General features: G+C 52.3%; 6 protein-coding genes across 6 annotated transcripts; 3 read left to right on the forward strand and 3 right to left on the reverse strand.

The window, feature by feature from the left end:
* Positions 1–415: 415 nt before the first annotated feature.
* Positions 416–913, reverse strand: CCOS01_05225 (uncharacterized protein; the record flags this gene model as incomplete). Its single annotated transcript, XM_060453405.1, has 1 exon — positions 416–913. The coding sequence occupies one exon, from the start codon at positions 911–913 to the stop codon at positions 416–418; it is 498 nt and encodes a 165-aa protein (XP_060315177.1).
* Positions 914–1,317: 404 nt separating this feature from the next.
* CCOS01_05226 (uncharacterized protein) lies at positions 1,318–3,341 on the forward strand (the record flags this gene model as incomplete). Its single annotated transcript, XM_060453406.1, has 9 exons — positions 1,318–1,365; positions 1,585–1,730; positions 1,807–1,873; positions 1,926–2,338; positions 2,403–2,430; positions 2,477–2,754; positions 2,808–2,972; positions 3,029–3,207; positions 3,259–3,341. The coding sequence occupies 9 exons, from the start codon at positions 1,318–1,320 to the stop codon at positions 3,339–3,341; spliced, it is 1,407 nt and encodes a 468-aa protein (XP_060315178.1).
* Positions 3,342–4,351: 1,010 nt separating this feature from the next.
* CCOS01_05227 (FAD binding domain-containing protein) lies at positions 4,352–6,955 on the forward strand (the record flags this gene model as incomplete). Its single annotated transcript, XM_060453407.1, has 6 exons — positions 4,352–4,647; positions 4,695–5,141; positions 5,193–5,376; positions 5,453–5,605; positions 5,687–6,162; positions 6,247–6,955. 6 exons carry the CDS (start codon positions 4,352–4,354, stop codon positions 6,953–6,955), a joined length of 2,265 nt encoding a protein of 754 aa, XP_060315179.1.
* Positions 6,956–7,840: 885 nt separating this feature from the next.
* On the forward strand, positions 7,841–10,192 carry CCOS01_05228 (alpha-galactosidase 2; the record flags this gene model as incomplete). Its single annotated transcript, XM_060453408.1, has 3 exons — positions 7,841–7,928; positions 7,982–8,585; positions 8,650–10,192. The coding sequence occupies 3 exons, from the start codon at positions 7,841–7,843 to the stop codon at positions 10,190–10,192; spliced, it is 2,235 nt and encodes a 744-aa protein (XP_060315180.1).
* A 974-nt stretch (positions 10,193–11,166) lies between these two features.
* CCOS01_05229 (uncharacterized protein) lies at positions 11,167–12,842 on the reverse strand (the record flags this gene model as incomplete). The annotated part of the gene is made up of 3 exons (XM_060453409.1): positions 11,167–12,005; positions 12,068–12,742; positions 12,803–12,842. The coding sequence occupies 3 exons, from the start codon at positions 12,840–12,842 to the stop codon at positions 11,167–11,169; spliced, it is 1,554 nt and encodes a 517-aa protein (XP_060315181.1).
* A 639-nt stretch (positions 12,843–13,481) lies between these two features.
* CCOS01_05230 (uncharacterized protein) lies at positions 13,482–14,620 on the reverse strand (the record flags this gene model as incomplete). The annotated part of the gene is made up of 2 exons (XM_060453410.1): positions 13,482–14,364; positions 14,436–14,620. 2 exons carry the CDS (start codon positions 14,618–14,620, stop codon positions 13,482–13,484), a joined length of 1,068 nt encoding a protein of 355 aa, XP_060315182.1.
* Between the last annotated feature and the right edge of the window lie 1,154 nt (positions 14,621–15,774).

The raw sequence follows: 15,774 nt of genomic DNA on the forward strand, positions 1-15,774 counted from the left end.
GAAAGTTTTTCTATTCGGGAGGTGGTACCACCTAGCTTCGATACCAGCCGATCAGAGCGGGTCTTCCGGTGCATACTTGTCCGGCGTCCACTTAGGTGCGACCGGCAGTTGCTGATATAGATTGCCAAATACGAACATATACAATGGACTAATCCTGTATTCCTAACTGTTAACACGTGCAGTCATCGTGTAAAAGCCCCAATTCGACTGAACACAACGGCAGCTTTCTCCCTCATCTAACGTGGTCTGGGTTGACTGTCATCAATTTCACTTTCTATTCTACCGTCAAATTCATACTGAAATTGCCGTGCTTAACGAGCCGTTCATTCCCTGCATTGCCCAGATTTTGGGTGGAAGCATTCCCGGCCCGCTGACGTGCCCAGGACATAGTAACCCAGAGTCCAGATCCATGCCATTATTGGCACAAGTAAACACAGAGATCGGTCTCGGGCGGATTCGTGTTGTGCTCGAAGAACATCTCACTAACCCAACCTCGATGGTAGGTCTTGTGGTTGATAACATGAAGGAACATGCCACCCAAAGTCATCTCTGCAGGTGTGCCGTTGACGTAATTGAACTTGGATCGCTTGCTGAAGCTTTCCTCATCTTGCCTGGTCGCCCAATCGATGTACCACTGGTTGACCTCAAACTGCTTTTCGACCAACTCCTCAAATTTCGGGTATAACAGATCACGGCGGGTCGAGAAGCCGTGGTCCTCTTCGAGTAGATGTGCACGCCAGATCAGGTCGACCTGATGATTGTGGTTGAGTGTGCCCATCATGGACTTGAAAAGAGTTGTGCGCGGCTGATAGACCGCCCCAGACGGCAGCTGTTTTTGAATCGCTGCGAAAAGTACTTGGTCGGCCCAGTTGTTATACTTGGCAAGCATAACAGCCGTCTCCCTTGTGAGCATGGTGCGTGTTGGTCTGTTGTGAGATTCGCAGCAAGATTGGCAGGCAACGAATTGAATATCGAGGGTGTTTAATGTGATCTTGACTTCCGTGTAGGGGCAGTGTAGTTATATAACGCTAGATCTCACGATAATATTCAGCCGACAAACTTGTGAACGATACAAATTGGATTGCCTTTAGCGTTTGCTCGTTTTCCATCTTTCAACTGCTCCTCTTCTTTGCTTTGTCATCCTCCCTTGGACTTACCCCTCTAATGACATGAAGACTCATGGCGCCTGAATGTATACTTTGCATGGATGGATTGATAAGCATGACGTGGAAATCGCTCATGTGCCGGCGGGAGGCGTCTTTTTTTGCTGGTTCGTCGGTCTCCAATCTGTTTGCTGAAAGGGCCGCCGGCTTGACTATGGTGGCTTGTTACGCCTCGGCAGCCGCCGGCCAATTCGATCACAAGGTATATAAAGCGGAACCACTTGTGTATCAGCGGCTTCAGTCCTATCGAACGATCAGTACGTTTGAGACTTGGTCAATTTCAGGTCTCAGCCCTCCATCTTAGAGACAACTCAACATAAGTGACACGGTACAGGACCCCTTATAGGCCCTGGGATATAATTTGGCTTGATAGTTTCAAACGAGTAAGACAGTCTTGCAATTGCATACTAACGAATGCTAGTTTAACAACCCACGTATCATGATTTCAATCGAAGACTCTGACAGAATAGCGACAACGGCGGCAGATTATCACATCTCTGCTCGCGGCGCTGAAGGGTTGCTTTTACGCGATGTTTGGGGCCCCCGAGAGAAGTCCATGGGCAACCCGTGGACTCCAGAAAACCCCAATGGGACGCAAGTAGCCATGCATCACATTCCTTTCGTCAAAACTTACACTACTTAGTGTCATCCTCCGCCTAGCCGAGAATAGTCTGATGCACAATGAGATCGCGGATTTCATTAAACAAGAGGTAAAACCTGAACCTTGCCAGGATGATTCATCTCTGAGATCGAAACGTATAGGTCACCGTTCTTCCAGTGAATCACTTGACTTACAGCACTGGACCACGAGGATCGCACCGCCTACGCCTTGCAGCCGCGAACTTCCTAACAGACGAATTCAAGCCCCGAAGATCTCTTGGTATTGACAACATTTTCATCACCCCAGGCCTGGCTAGTGCTATTGATGCACTGGCTTGGACTTTCTGCGATGAAGGAGATGCTATATTGATTCCACAGCCATTGTATAACGGATTCATAGTCGACGCCTTGAACCGTAGTAACGTTCAGGTGATTGGTGTTTCCTACACTGGAGTTGAAGGATACACGACCCTTGACGATTTGTTCGACCCTGAAGTCAACAGGAAAGCCATAGCCAGGGCGCTTGACAGAGCCAAAATCAACGGCATTAAAGTCAAGGCTTTGATTATTTCCAAGTCAGTTGTCTATCCTAAATTCCTCTGAGTGCAGGAGGACGAGAAAATACTCACCAACCCGTAGCCCCCACAACCCTCTAGGAAGATGCTATGTTTGTTCTCCTCAGTCCAAACTCTCTCAGGCACTAATTGCAATAGCCACCCGAGACTTTGAAAGTATTTGCCCGGGCATGTGGCAAGAACGACCTACACTTCATCTCTGATGAGATCTATGCCAAGTCAACATTTCCAAATCCGGCCATTCCCGACGCTGTCCCTTTCCTATCAACACTCTCTCTTGACTTTAGCGGAATTCTCGACTCAACTCGCCACCATATCCTCTACGGCGCTAGCAAGGACTTCTGCGCCAATGGCTTACGTCTTGGACTTGTATGTACCAGGAACGAGGGGGCTATGGGAGCGCTATCTAGTATCAGGTACGTATGCCCGCCAGACCTGACTGAGATGAATCACCTAAGTAAGATTATAGTATCTTCTCGTGGTCACCGCACCTCATCCAGGATGTGTGGGCCGCTATGCTGGAAAACAAATCCTGGCTCGCTGCGTTTACGGCAGAGAAAGCAGAGCGCATGGTCGTCAACCACCGTATCACAACCTCGTTTTTGCGCGAGCATGATATTCGGTACTTCGACACGTAAGTGTGGCAGTTGAGATACTTCGGAATCGCTAGACTAATCATTCTGTGTGAAGAAATGCTGGACTCTTTATTTGGGTAGACCTTAGACATATGATCACGTCGCCAAAGGACCCGCAGCATCAACTCATGCTTGACTCCTCGGACATTGAATCTACTTTGGAAAAGACCTGCAAACAGCGCGAGGTACAAATCGCCGATATCTGCATGAAGCATGGAGTTTTGGTTGCACCAGGTCACGTGTATGTGGCGGAGGAATATGGGTGGTTTCGGCTAACGTTCACAGTCGGCAAAGATGCTTTGCAAGAAGGTCTGAATCGCTTTTTGGAGGCATTGAAAGAGGCAGAAGCATATACGCCGCAGGCCTGAATTACCATTATCATTCAAATCGTCCCTATCATTACAGGTTTTGTGAGGTAGAATGGCGTAAAAGCGAGGTAATGCAACGAAACAACTGTCACTGAAACAACTGCACCTGGTTCCTTCAGCTTTTTCTTCCTCACCGTTACTCAAGACATCTAGCCGGAATCGGCTGACATCGGTGCATGGGTACCTAGCAGTTCTTAGCTGACATTGGCCCAACTTAAGCCGGGCCGGACCGACAGAGACCTTCTTTGGTCATGCCAGTCCATGTTTCCCAGGAGTGAAGTAGCGTGCTACCTCCAACCGTCTAGTGTCAAATACCTCATGGTTTCTACTATTGTACCGCATCGTGTGATTTCCTTGAAGCTAAGTCTTGTTAAGGTTGATCTCTTGCGCCTGGAGAGCCGCATTAAACCACTAAGTCAATCATTGCCACTGCATTGTATGCGAGACCGAGCACTTCAAGGGCCATTTCCGAGATCGTGGCAGTCGAATGAAACGGTCTCTAGATCGGAGCATCGTTGAAACCTGATGACGGGGCATGGTCACCTCTGGGAAAACTTTCTTGGCAAACGATCCCCATCGACGGTACAGGTTGTTGGGGAATCATTATGGGTTCGTGCCCTGGGGATGGCTACAGGTTTCAGTGATATTGGATCCTGTGGACCTCTAGGCATGACTAGTGAGATGGATCTAGAGAGCACTCCGTGGTAGAGCCGGTGGGAGGTCTACATACACGACACGATCAACACCAATCATTCCCCGGCCCCGGTGGGTTTTGACAAGGTCGTGATGATCCCGGGGCGGCAGGGCGGGTCTGGCGGACGGAGATGAACAACTCCCCGTCCGGACCGTAGGGTCGTTAAGTGTCCGTTTGCGGCAATAAGATTCAACTCGCGACCTCTTGGTCGCATTACGGAGTATCACATGGAGAGTCTGCCGTCTTCCGATACAACAACTTTGATCTTCCGATACCATCGAGACCAAGTCTTACGCTAAGCCTTACGCGCTTAACCATGACCTTCAAGATCGTCATTGTCGGCGGTAGCGTCGCTGGCTTGGCGCTCGCCAACATGCTCGAGAAGTTCAACATTGACTATGTTGTTCTCGAAGCCTATCCTGAGATTGCCCCCCAGGTTGGAGCCAGTATTAGACTATTGCCCAATGGCTTGCGGATTCTCGATCAGCTCGGTTGTTACGAAGCGTACCGTGCCAAAGCTGAGGACCAAGTATACCAACACGCCTACCTCAGGCGAGAGAATGGTGAAATCTTCAGCTACCAACATGATTTGATGGACATGTGGGAGAAAATGTAAGTGGCTTGTGGAGTTTTGCGAATCACAATTGACATTAGAACAGGTTAGGATATCCAATGATCTTCATCGACAGGCAGATGCTTATTCAAGTTCTGTACGAGAACTTGAAACACAAGGATAGAGTGCTCACTTCTCAACGAGTTGTGTCCGTGGAATTTACCGAATCTGGTGCTCTTGTCACCACCAAAGACAACAAGGTCTTCAGCGGGGACATTGTCGTCGGAGCTGATGGAATCCACAGCACGGTAAGGAAGGAGATGTGGCGACAAGCGCCGACCGGATACTTCCCCCTGGATGAGGAATCCAAGGTCCCTGCCTCCACTCTGTGTGTCTTTGGCATCTCTCATAGGCCCAAGGCATACCCCGGAGCCAGTCAGCACAACACGATGTCGCCTGGTCATAGCTACTTTGTAATGGCTGCGCCGGGAGACCGCGTGTACTGGTTTTTGTTCATGGAGTTGGAGACTCTCTATGGCAGAGATATCCCGAGGTATGTTACCACTTGCAAGTCTAGAAGACTGGAATTGATCTCCTTCCACAGGTATACCAAGGCCGACGAGGAGCGTATTATCAAGCAGCACTGGGACGACCAGATTCTGGAAAACATGACACTTGGTGACCTTTACGAGAAACGTATTGCTACGACGCTGGCGCCGCTTCAAACCTATGTCTTTGAGAAATGGCACTATAGGAGAGCCATCACCATCGGAGATTCTGCACACAAGGTCGGTACCCAACGCGTGAATGCTACTGAGGGAAAGTGCGTCAACAGGACAGTTGCTGATTGACGTTATCGAATAGGTCGATCCCGTGACGGGTCAAGGCGGTAATGGAGCAATCGAATCAGCTGCACATCTGGTCAACGCCTTGTTGCGCAACCTTGACCAGACCCCCGGTGGTCTTAGTGAGAAGCAGTTGGAGAGCATCTTTGCTGAGGTGCAAGAAAAGCGCTTTGTAAGTGACAAGTCATACTCATTGAAGACTTGAGGTCTCGCGACGAACTCGGAGGCTGATCTTGGCCGTTCATTTGGATAGGAACGTGCTCAACACATTGTCAAGCAAGGCTACTGGCTCCAGGATGCCTTCACGCTACGAACCAGAATGGGTAAGATGATTGCGCGTTACTTAATGCCTTTGCTGGGCTCCTTCGGAGTCGTCTACCGAGGCGTCGAGTTCTGCGCCCCCGCAACGAAGCTGGAGAGACTAGAAGTGCCTCATCGTCCTAGAGCGGTGTTGTTCGAGGATGAGTTGCCAGCGAAGCCACTCAAGGGCTTGGGCAGTCTGAACAAGCTCTTCTCTGTCACATTCATGTGTATACTCTGTGCCATCGCGGCAGGGGTGTTGCGTCTGCCTAGGAGCTTGGAGACGCTGGTCGACGTCCTGTGCTCTTCCACCCATGGAGATGCGTCGATGCTGCCGGCTATCGAGTTCATGACCAACACTGCAGCGCTCATTGCTCTCGCCTTGGCTGATTTGAACCGCGTGGGAAACCAGCTGACATCTGTGACCTTGTAAGTTGATCCCCAACTATCACAGCCGATGTATTCGGGCAGACTCCCCCAAGAGCAGACTAACGCGGAGGCACTGCAACCCAGAATCGTAATCTTTACCATCTTCAACAACACGCTCGGCCCAGGTGGTTTTGCCCCAATTTCTTGTGTCTTTGCTCATTGGTCTTGCAACACCATTGTCGGCAGACACGTTCCCCTCGAGAACGCCAAGAGGGTGTTGCCCATCACGGCCGCGGGATATCTCCTACCCGCAGCCGTCGCGCTGTATCGCCAGGACGCAAACTCAATCAACGTCTGGCGCAATGCGCCAATACTGTGCTTCTTGTTGGCTAGGAGTCTCTCTGTGTTTGGACTACAATCTGGATCTCAGCAACCTGAGAACGAAGAGACCAAGTTACAGAGCACGAGAGAAAAGTACCAAAACATGTTCGCCAAGGCAGATCTCCCGGTTCTTGGCCTTGTCTACTACACGACTCTGGCAATCTCTGCAGCCATCCATCTCACCAATGTTGCTCTCTTCGGTTTGAAGTACAGCTTGTTTGGTGGTGAGAACGCGGCCTTGATGGCTCTGGGTCTATCGAAGCTGGATACTCTGATCTTCACGTTCTGTTCGCTGCTACTTGCCCTCGGCACGGCGCCGTGGAGTCTGCGACTTTGCGGATACATCAACACGAAGCAAGCCTTGACTCAGGCCGCAGCAGTGATTCTGGGATCGGCCGTTGTTGGTCCCGCGGCAACGCTCGCAGGTATTACTGCGTATCGTGAGGGTATTGTCGCAGGTCTGAGCCAGTAGAGACATGTTGGTTGAGGGCAGAGTCAAACATGGCTCCTAACAAAACTTTCCTGGTGGATGCAAACTACCATACCAAGACCCAATCAAGGGCCTTGGGTGCTTGCCTCGAAGCAGCCCTTGTAAATCAGATAGATTCGTTCATGTGTCATTTTTCCACAACAAAACTAGACTCCGTAGTAAACATCCAGCTCTTCTCCTTTCCATCTCAGCCAATTGGTGTAATTCACGGACGACATCCCAAGCGTGTGTTGAGCCATTTACATCAAAATACCTTATGCAGGATGTGTGTCATCATTAGCTTTCACGCCACAACCAACCAAGATTTTCCCCGGGTGCTACGTCCCACCCAAATTTCCCCAACCCCCAGAATGTTTCTCTCTCTTGCTTTGTTTAATGCCAAGAGCAAGCTACCCTTCATCTCCGAAGTTTTTAGGTTGCAATCGGATCATGTTCGCTGCTAGAACAGCCGGGTTGGAAAAGTCGTTTTTGTCGTGCAGGACGTTACACCCACTCTCTCTGACGGTGCAATTAAGCGGCGGAAAACAGGCGGAAAACTCGTGGGGAACTACCCCGCATGTTGATCACTTCCCTGTTGGCTTATGGTTATTGGACTAGCGGTGGATTTTCTCCTCGCTGATCTCTGGGGAACGGCCGATAATTCTGACGAAGCTAAGGTTCGTGGCCTGCTGGGTGAGCGGCGCATCGCGAAGATGACCGGCGAACCCGGAGAGGCTGCATATGCAAGGTGAAAGGAAGATTGTATAAATATCGGGTGTTCTCACCGCGAAACTCTTGATCGCCGTAGAAGGCTTGATAACCATCCTGCTCCGGCATCAAGCTCCTCACAACTCCCTTCGTCCTTGGTCCTCATCCTCATACGGAACGATGGGCTTCTCGTTGAGACGTCTAGCCGTTGCTGCCTCCGCATCAGTCTTCACTGGTCGCGTGTTGGCACAAAATGGCTCAGCCGCAGGTATGAAAGATGCCATGCTAGGAGTCACCATTCGCGAGATTAACATTACAAAGGCATTGTCGTTGATGGCAAGTCTTTTGCCCTCAATGGCGACCATTCCTCATACCGCTTTCATGTGGATGAGTTGACTGGTGACCTATTGTCTGACCACTTTGGAGGGTCGGCTACGGAGAGCATGGAAATGCTCGCCCCGGAAATCAATGGCTGGGTTGACATGATCGGCCGGGTTAGACGAGAGTACCCCGACCTTGGACGTGGAGACTTCCGTGTCCCCGCAGTACAAATTCACCAGTCTGAGGGATACACGGTCAGCGATCTCCAATATCGATCCCACAGAGTCACGGCAGGAAAGCCTGGCTTGCCGGGTCTTCCGGCGACATTTGGAACCGACGATGAGGTCTCTACTCTGGTTGTTTCTCTGTACGACAACTACAGCTCCATTGCCGTCGATCTTTCGTACTCAATCTTCCCCAAGTATGATGCCATTGTCCGAAGCGTCAACATCACCAACGAGGGGGAGGGCAACATCACCATCGCCAAGGCCGCAAGTCTCAGCGTTGACTTGCCATTCGAGGACCTTGAGATGATCGAATTGAGAGGCGACTGGGCTCGCGAAGCCATGAGAGTTCGGAGGAAGGTTGGCTACGGCACGCAGGGGTGAGTGAAGAACGGCCGCTACTGTGCCCGTGAAGGACCCTTGACTGACCTGAATCCCCCATAGCTTCGGAAGCACAACTGGGTACTCATCCCATCTTCACAACCCATTCTTGGCCCTCGTCTCTCCAGACACTACCGAGTCCCAAGGCGAGGCATGGGGATTCTCTCTTGTCTACACAGGCTCGTTCTCCGTTGACGTGGAGAAAGGATCCCAAGGGTTTACCCGTGCCATGCTCGGTTTCAATCCTTACCAGCTCTCGTGGCCTCTTGGACCGGGAGAGACCCTCATTACTCCTGAGGTTGTCGCTGTATATTCGGATGCTGGTGTCGGTGGCGTATCCCGGAAGTTCCACCGGCTCTACCGCAACCACCTCATGAGAGGCCAGTTCGTCGACCAGACTCGTCCAGCATTGCTCAACAGCTGGGAGGGTCTCTACTTTGACTACAACGAGAGCACCGTTTACGATCTGGCACAAGAAGCGGCGCAACTCGGTGTCAAGCTCTTTGTTCTGGACGATGGATGGTTTGGTCAAGAGTACCCCCGACTGAACGACACAGCCGGTTTAGGAGACTGGGAAGTTAACGCGCAGCGTTTCCCCGATGGCCTCCCAGCTCTCGTCAATAAGGTCACCAACCTCGAGGTCACGAACACGACAGATAAGCTTCAGTTCGGCCTCTGGTTTGAGCCAGAGATGGTAAACCCCAACTCTACTCTTTACCATGAGCACCCTGACTGGGCTCTCCATGCCGGCAACTACCCTCGAACAATCAGGAGGAACCAGCTTGTGCTTAACGTGGCGCTCCCAGAGGTGCAGGAGTTCATCATTGACTCCGTCTCCAAAATCCTCTCCAGCGCCCCCATCTCTTACGTCAAGTGGGACAACAACAGAGGCTTCCACGAGACCCCCGTCCCAGGCATCGGCCACTCATACATGTTGGGCATCTACCACGTCTTTGAGGTCCTCACCTCGCGATTCCCAGATGTGCTCTGGGAAGGCTGCGCATCCGGAGGCGGTCGCTTCGACCCTGGCGTCCTTCACTACTTCCCTCAAATCTGGACATCTGACAACACCGACGCCCTGGACCGCATCTCCATTCAGTTTGGAACTTCCCTGGCGTACCCCCTCTCTGCCATGGGTGCCCACGTCTCCGCGGTGCCCAACCATCTCACTGGCCGCACGATTCCAATCAAGTTCCGTGCTCATGTCGCCATGATGGGCGGATCCTTTGGCCTCGAGCTGAATCCAGCCGTGATCTCCGCTGAGGATAAGGTGCAAATCCCCGAGCTGTTGGCCTTGGGCGAAGTGGTCAACCCCATTGTGATTGGAGGTGATCTGTGGCGTCTCAGTCTGCCAGAGGAGTCCAACTGGCCGGCTGCCATGGTCATCTCGGAGGACGGGTCGCAGGGCGTGCTGTTCTACTTCCAGGTGCGCGCGCTATACAACCACGCCCTGCCGCGGCTTAAACTTCAAGGACTGGACCCGACGGCCAAGTACTCTCTGGATAACAACGGCACTTATTCTGGTGCTACGCTGATGAGTACGGGTGTGCAGTACGCCTTTGATGGTGACTACGACAGCCGTGTTGTGCTGATTTCGAAGGTATGATGGAAGTACCGGATGAACTATTGGACGGCAGTCTTGCGAAGATGACTAGAGTGACTTTCGAGCAAAAACCTGAGTGATAGCTAGAATTAATCTTAATCACTTGACTCATCCCTCGGGAACCACGGGCTAATCCTGGGCCCCTCTCCAAGACTTGAGATGGCAACACGTTGCTCATGACTTACCTAGAGCACGCATCGAATAAGCCGCAGACACAACCAATCACTGATGTTAGCCGTGCTACGTATCGATGTTGCTGAAGGAGCACGTGGAATGTTTCTTGCATTCTCTACATATGCCTAGAGTATATGCGTAAGAGATTCAAGGCAGGCCATTCTCATCTAAACCACGGCTTGAAGTTAATGAGTCACATCATACCTGGCCTGAAATCGAGAGATAACACCGGCAATACTCGCTACAACAAGGCGTTAGATCCTGTAATCGAATGCTCTGTTGACACACTCTCACAACTCTACTATCAAGCAGGATCATTAAGAGGTCCATTTAGCCAGGAAAGGCAGACCGACGGACTGCGTCCCTTGGGACAGCTCTCCGACTCTTTCGAGTCACCGATTGAAGCTCGGAATCATCTAGATCAACTTTTGGTCAGGGCTCAGCGGCTACGACGATGTTGCCTAGCGAGTGCGACGAGTCCCAACGTGTCTCAAGCATTCGAAATGCTTGTCATTCAGTCATGTCTGAGTTGAGAATGGCGAGTACTACGAGCCCGTGGGCGTCGGTGGCAATGGCAGTGCTTTCGCGAAGGAAAACAACCTCGCACTTAAGCAGTGGGACTAGACTCGAAAGGAGATTGAAAATGTGGATATTGCACAGTGAGATATGGTCAGATACCTTACGCTGGACCATCGCTTGAGGTGCCGCACAACTAATAAATCCTCATTCATCCGTGGAGTATTCCATTGAAATCTTGGCCATTGAATGATCTAATAGGTACTGAAACTAAGATAGAAAACTCCTCAAAAGAAAGACTTCTCTCCTTCGCTCAGTTGACTTGCATCCACGTCAGTCCTGAGCAGCGTCTCCTCAGCCAACACAGGTGTACTTCCTTCACCAAATAATCTCCACTGCGCGGGGGCCGGGATGCCAAAGTAAACAGCCGAAAGAATACTCCAGGCCCGCAATGGCCTTCCGCTGGTGAAGATGCGTCCAAACAGCTTTCCAAAAGTCGGTGCCGCGCCTAACGGTGCCAGCAAACCATCCATATACTTCACAAACTCCACATTTAAAGCGTGCCTGTCTGAGTCGATCATGTGCTTCTTCCGCCAACCCCTCATCGTGCGGATCTCCCGCATCATCTCCTCCTCGCCGGGCAACTCTACGCTTCCCTTGATGACGGCGGCAATGTACCGTGCCTGCGCCTCGGAGACGGGCGTCACGGGTCCGGCTTGCTCGGTCTGACCCATGACATAGAGGTCTTTCCAAGTGGGCGGTACGATGGACTTGTACAAGTCAACGTGCGGGGCTGGCGCCTCTTTGCTGGCCAGCACGCCTGGTGGGAGATATGGCTGGTCGACGATGTGGTATCCGGTGGCAAGAATGACTACGTCGGCGTCCAGGGAATCGCCATTCTCCAGGATAACACCAGTCTCGGTGAAGGAGGCGATTGTGGTGCGACGAAGGGAGAAAATACCGGTCTGTAGCTTTTCAACGAAGTCGCTTCGGATGGTGGCGTTCTGTGCCATGAGGCCGTGATCTGGCTGAAGCTCCGGTGGCATCTTGCCTTGGGCATGGTTGAGTATCTTCTCAAAGAGCCACTCCTGGACGCTTGCGGGAAGCCAGATCTGGCTGCTACGGCCTGTGAGACTGGGTCAGCAGAGGATCCAATCAAGGGTTTGGCATGCAACGGGAAAGACGTACTGTCCCACGCCTCTGTGGGTTTACCCAGGACGAATCGAGGCAGAACCCAAGCGCCTCGACGGTTGACAATTGTGAGCTCTTTTGCCAGCGGGCCAACTTCACACGCAACGTCAATGGCCGAGGACCCAAGACCGACGAGGATGACCTTCTTGCCCTCGTAGGCGCTAGGCTTGCGATAGGAACGACTATGTAGCACTTCACCCTTAAAGGACTCTCTTCCCTTGTATTCGGGGACGAAGGGCTTGCTGATAATGCCAGTTCCGCAAATCAGAGCATCAAATGCGAGTACTTCTTCCCCGTTGCCATCCTTCTCGCTTCCCCTACGGACCCTCACCTCCCAGCCGCCCTCCTTGCGAGGCTCGCATCCCACGACTGTCGTCTCGTAACGGATGTGCTTCTCAAGGGCAAAATGCGCAGCGTACTCATTCAAGTACCGCAGATGGAGCTTGTGGGAGTAGTAGATCGGGTACCGCGCCGGATCAATCGGGAAATCACTGTAGCCCGTGGTCAACCGGCAGGAGTTGAGCATGACACCGGGGTACATGCCGGAGCTCGTCTCTGCACTCGGATCGGGGTTGTAAAGCCAGAGCCCGCCGAGCGCGGGCGCGCGCTCGAAGCACAGCACCTCCAGGCCCGCTGCAAGGCATTCTTTGATAGCGACAAGACCGCTAGGTCCTGGGCGTCGTTAGCGTCCTTGTCATATTCATGAAGGGGCTACTTCGGAGTTTCTCTTACCTGCGCCGACGACGGCGACGCGCTTGCTCTGAGATTCCATCCTTGGTGGGTGTTTGGCACGAACACACGAAGATCGCCGGAGAAGCAACGTGGATCGAGATGATAACTTCTAATGCCTGGGGCAACGGATGTATTCAACTTATCTGGTTTCGCGTTCGCAGGAAGTACTTGTGCTGGAATTCCCCCCTGATTGCACTACTCCTTTGTATTCTCGTTAAGTGCTGACGGGCGTCAAGCTAGCGTATACCACCGCAGCCATCCCTGTCTGTGTAAGCACGAATACTGGTGCCTGCCAATCCCTAGAGTGGTGGTCAGCAATGTGATTGAGGATTGAAGGATTGCCAGCAGAATATTAGTGGAGAGATAAAATCTAGTTATGGGCTGTCAAACCAATCTCCTGGGTCAGCAGTTGTATGCACGTTGACTTTCACTTCCGGAATGGTTTTACAGCCACCACTCCCAAGCTCCAGACCGACTGGGACTGGCATTCTGACTATACCTAAGTGTGCCAGGATTGTGTCAAGGTTTCGGTTAACATGTAGAAAAATGGAGGATTTTGCGTGACAGGTGACGACGTCGCTTCCAACATCTTTAAGGTCTATGAATCTATCGTAATCACTGCAGCTGCAGCTTCTATTCGGTAATGACAGCTAGTTTCCACCTTCCTTTCTCCCAGCCCTTACTGACCAGCAAGGAACCCGTTGATGTTGGCGGTGATATCAACCAACGGCCACTCAGTTCGGTTGCCGGCCAGCGTTCCCGCGACCTTGGCGTCACCAAAGTACTCCGTTACAGAGTAGACGCTGCCACCGATCTGCACAGTCGTCACTGTCGAGCCTCCATCAGCCAGGTACGCGTTGGGCACGGTTCCGATGACAGCAGCGGACTCCCACTTGGCATCGGCCGAGTGCAGTACCACCGTTCCCTTTTCGTTATCGGAGACGAGGATGACGGTTCCGTTGTAGCGGGAGGGGATCGAAACGCCGTCGAGCGCTGCGCCGATGGTGTCCGCCGAAGTAAGAGGGATTCGGACCGGCGTCGAGCCCGTGGCATTGGCGGTGTCGAACCGGTAAAGCTGACCGTCCGAGCTATCGGCGACGAGGAGCGCCTTTCCGTCGGGGGAGGACACGAGCCCGGAGAGTCCGTGGATGGAATGGTTGGCGGGCGTCTTGAGGTACCACGCAACGGCCTTGGAGCCGTCGGGGCTGATGCGTATGATGCTGCTGGGGAACGTGCCGAGGGCGTACGTGGTGCCGTCGGGGCCGTGAGCAGTGTCTTGGAAGCCGCCGTACACGCCGCCGGTGACCTCGGTAAGGTTGCGCTGCCACAGCACCTTCTTCTTGGTGAGATCGTACTTGACGAGGATGTTGTCGCCCGTGATGTTCTGGCCGCCAGTGTCGAAGGCGGAGCCGGCATCGATGATGATAGAGAGGCGGTCGAGGGGATCGACGCGGACGCCGCTGGAGTGAAGTTCGGGGTTGAAGCTCAGGCCTGGGATCTCGATGGTTTGGATTTCGGACGTGGTAGGGTTCCAGGCAGCGACACTGGCATTGTAGAGGACACTAACAGGGTTAGCTTATAGCACTTTTCCGTCGCGGTGAGCGTCTCTCGGTATGGACTGAGGGAACCTTACCTGAAGTAGGCCACACAGCGCTTGGTGTCGAAGTCTGCGTTCTCGGGGTACAGCTGGAATGAGTTGACGGTCTGATTCCCGGTCACCTGGGCGCAAGCCGTGGTAGCATTATGATACTTTGTCGGGCAAGCTTGGATGGCCGGCAAAGCCAGCAAAGGCAGAACGAGGGTGAGAAGTCCGGACATGGTAATGAGGGTTTTGTTGTATTGTCAACGAAAGTCAGTTGTTGGAGATGGTATCTAGAGCTCTTCCTGTCTACCCGGGACATTGTGAAGCTTATATCCTCACCTCTCCGTCTACCAATCTACCTTTCAACACTTACAAATGCAGAGGACTTTACGGATACAAAAACCGCAGCACGTCAGCGCATGTCATCTCATTTCTTCGCGATGCTACGGCTGGGACCGAAGAGGCCCCGCATCCATGGTATGCCCCGGCACGGCAGTGCGAGTTGACTCGTGCGCGCGCGCGGTCCGAATGGAGACAAGCAGAATGCTTTTTCAGCCCTACGGATCCAAAGAGCATCCGACGGGAGCTAATTTCTGTTAAGCTCTTCATCATCTTCATGCCCAGCAACCTCTACAGATTTAACATAGATCTACACTACGGATACTACGTGACATGCCAATTTCCCTGCCAGCCTTTGAATCAGTCCCGCTTTAGGATTTCTCAGGTTTGAGAGACTCAAGCCATTTCATAGCAACTTTGTTTACAGAATATAGGGACGATCATAACTGTAGACGCAGCCCGGGCCCCAGTACACCCAGGCATCTAAGACTTCTGATAGCTCTTGTCTGCAGAATACCGTATTGAGCAACCTTGCATTTGTAAAGTCCTTACTAGCCACTTTGAGAGAAAATATCCCGACCTTGGCGACCCACAACGAGCAGCATGTGGTTAGTCAAGACAGAAAAGGAGTACAACACCCTTCTTAACCTTCTGTTGGTAGGTTTCATACATGGCGAAGCAAGCTTGGATGACGTGATCTGTGCTCAACTCAAGTTCCATGGTAACGCATCACCTCCGGAAAAACTATTGTCTATTTTACATGGCTGTACAACTCGTATTAACTTTCAAGTAGGTAATGCCAACGTCGGCTCCGATCACCGACTACGGAAATCGGTTTCCGAGGGCTGCGGAAAGCGCGCGGCGTGCTGAGCCAGCAAGCGTGCGTCGTGTACGAAGAACTATGCTCGCAATACCACCTACCACAGCTCTTTAACTCGAGAGAAGCTTCCAGAGCCCTGTGACGTTAGTCGACAGGCATTAGACATATCTTTCTCCGAAGTAAAATACTCTCTGCCGCCGGATTCCGGCGAGATTGACCCCACTCTCGGCA

This window comes from Colletotrichum costaricense (assembly GCF_030867565.1).
Source record: "Colletotrichum costaricense strain IMI 309622 chromosome Unknown Scaffold_5.1, whole genome shotgun sequence".
In the NCBI taxonomy this organism is placed as follows: Eukaryota; Fungi; Ascomycota; class Sordariomycetes; order Glomerellales; family Glomerellaceae; genus Colletotrichum; species Colletotrichum costaricense.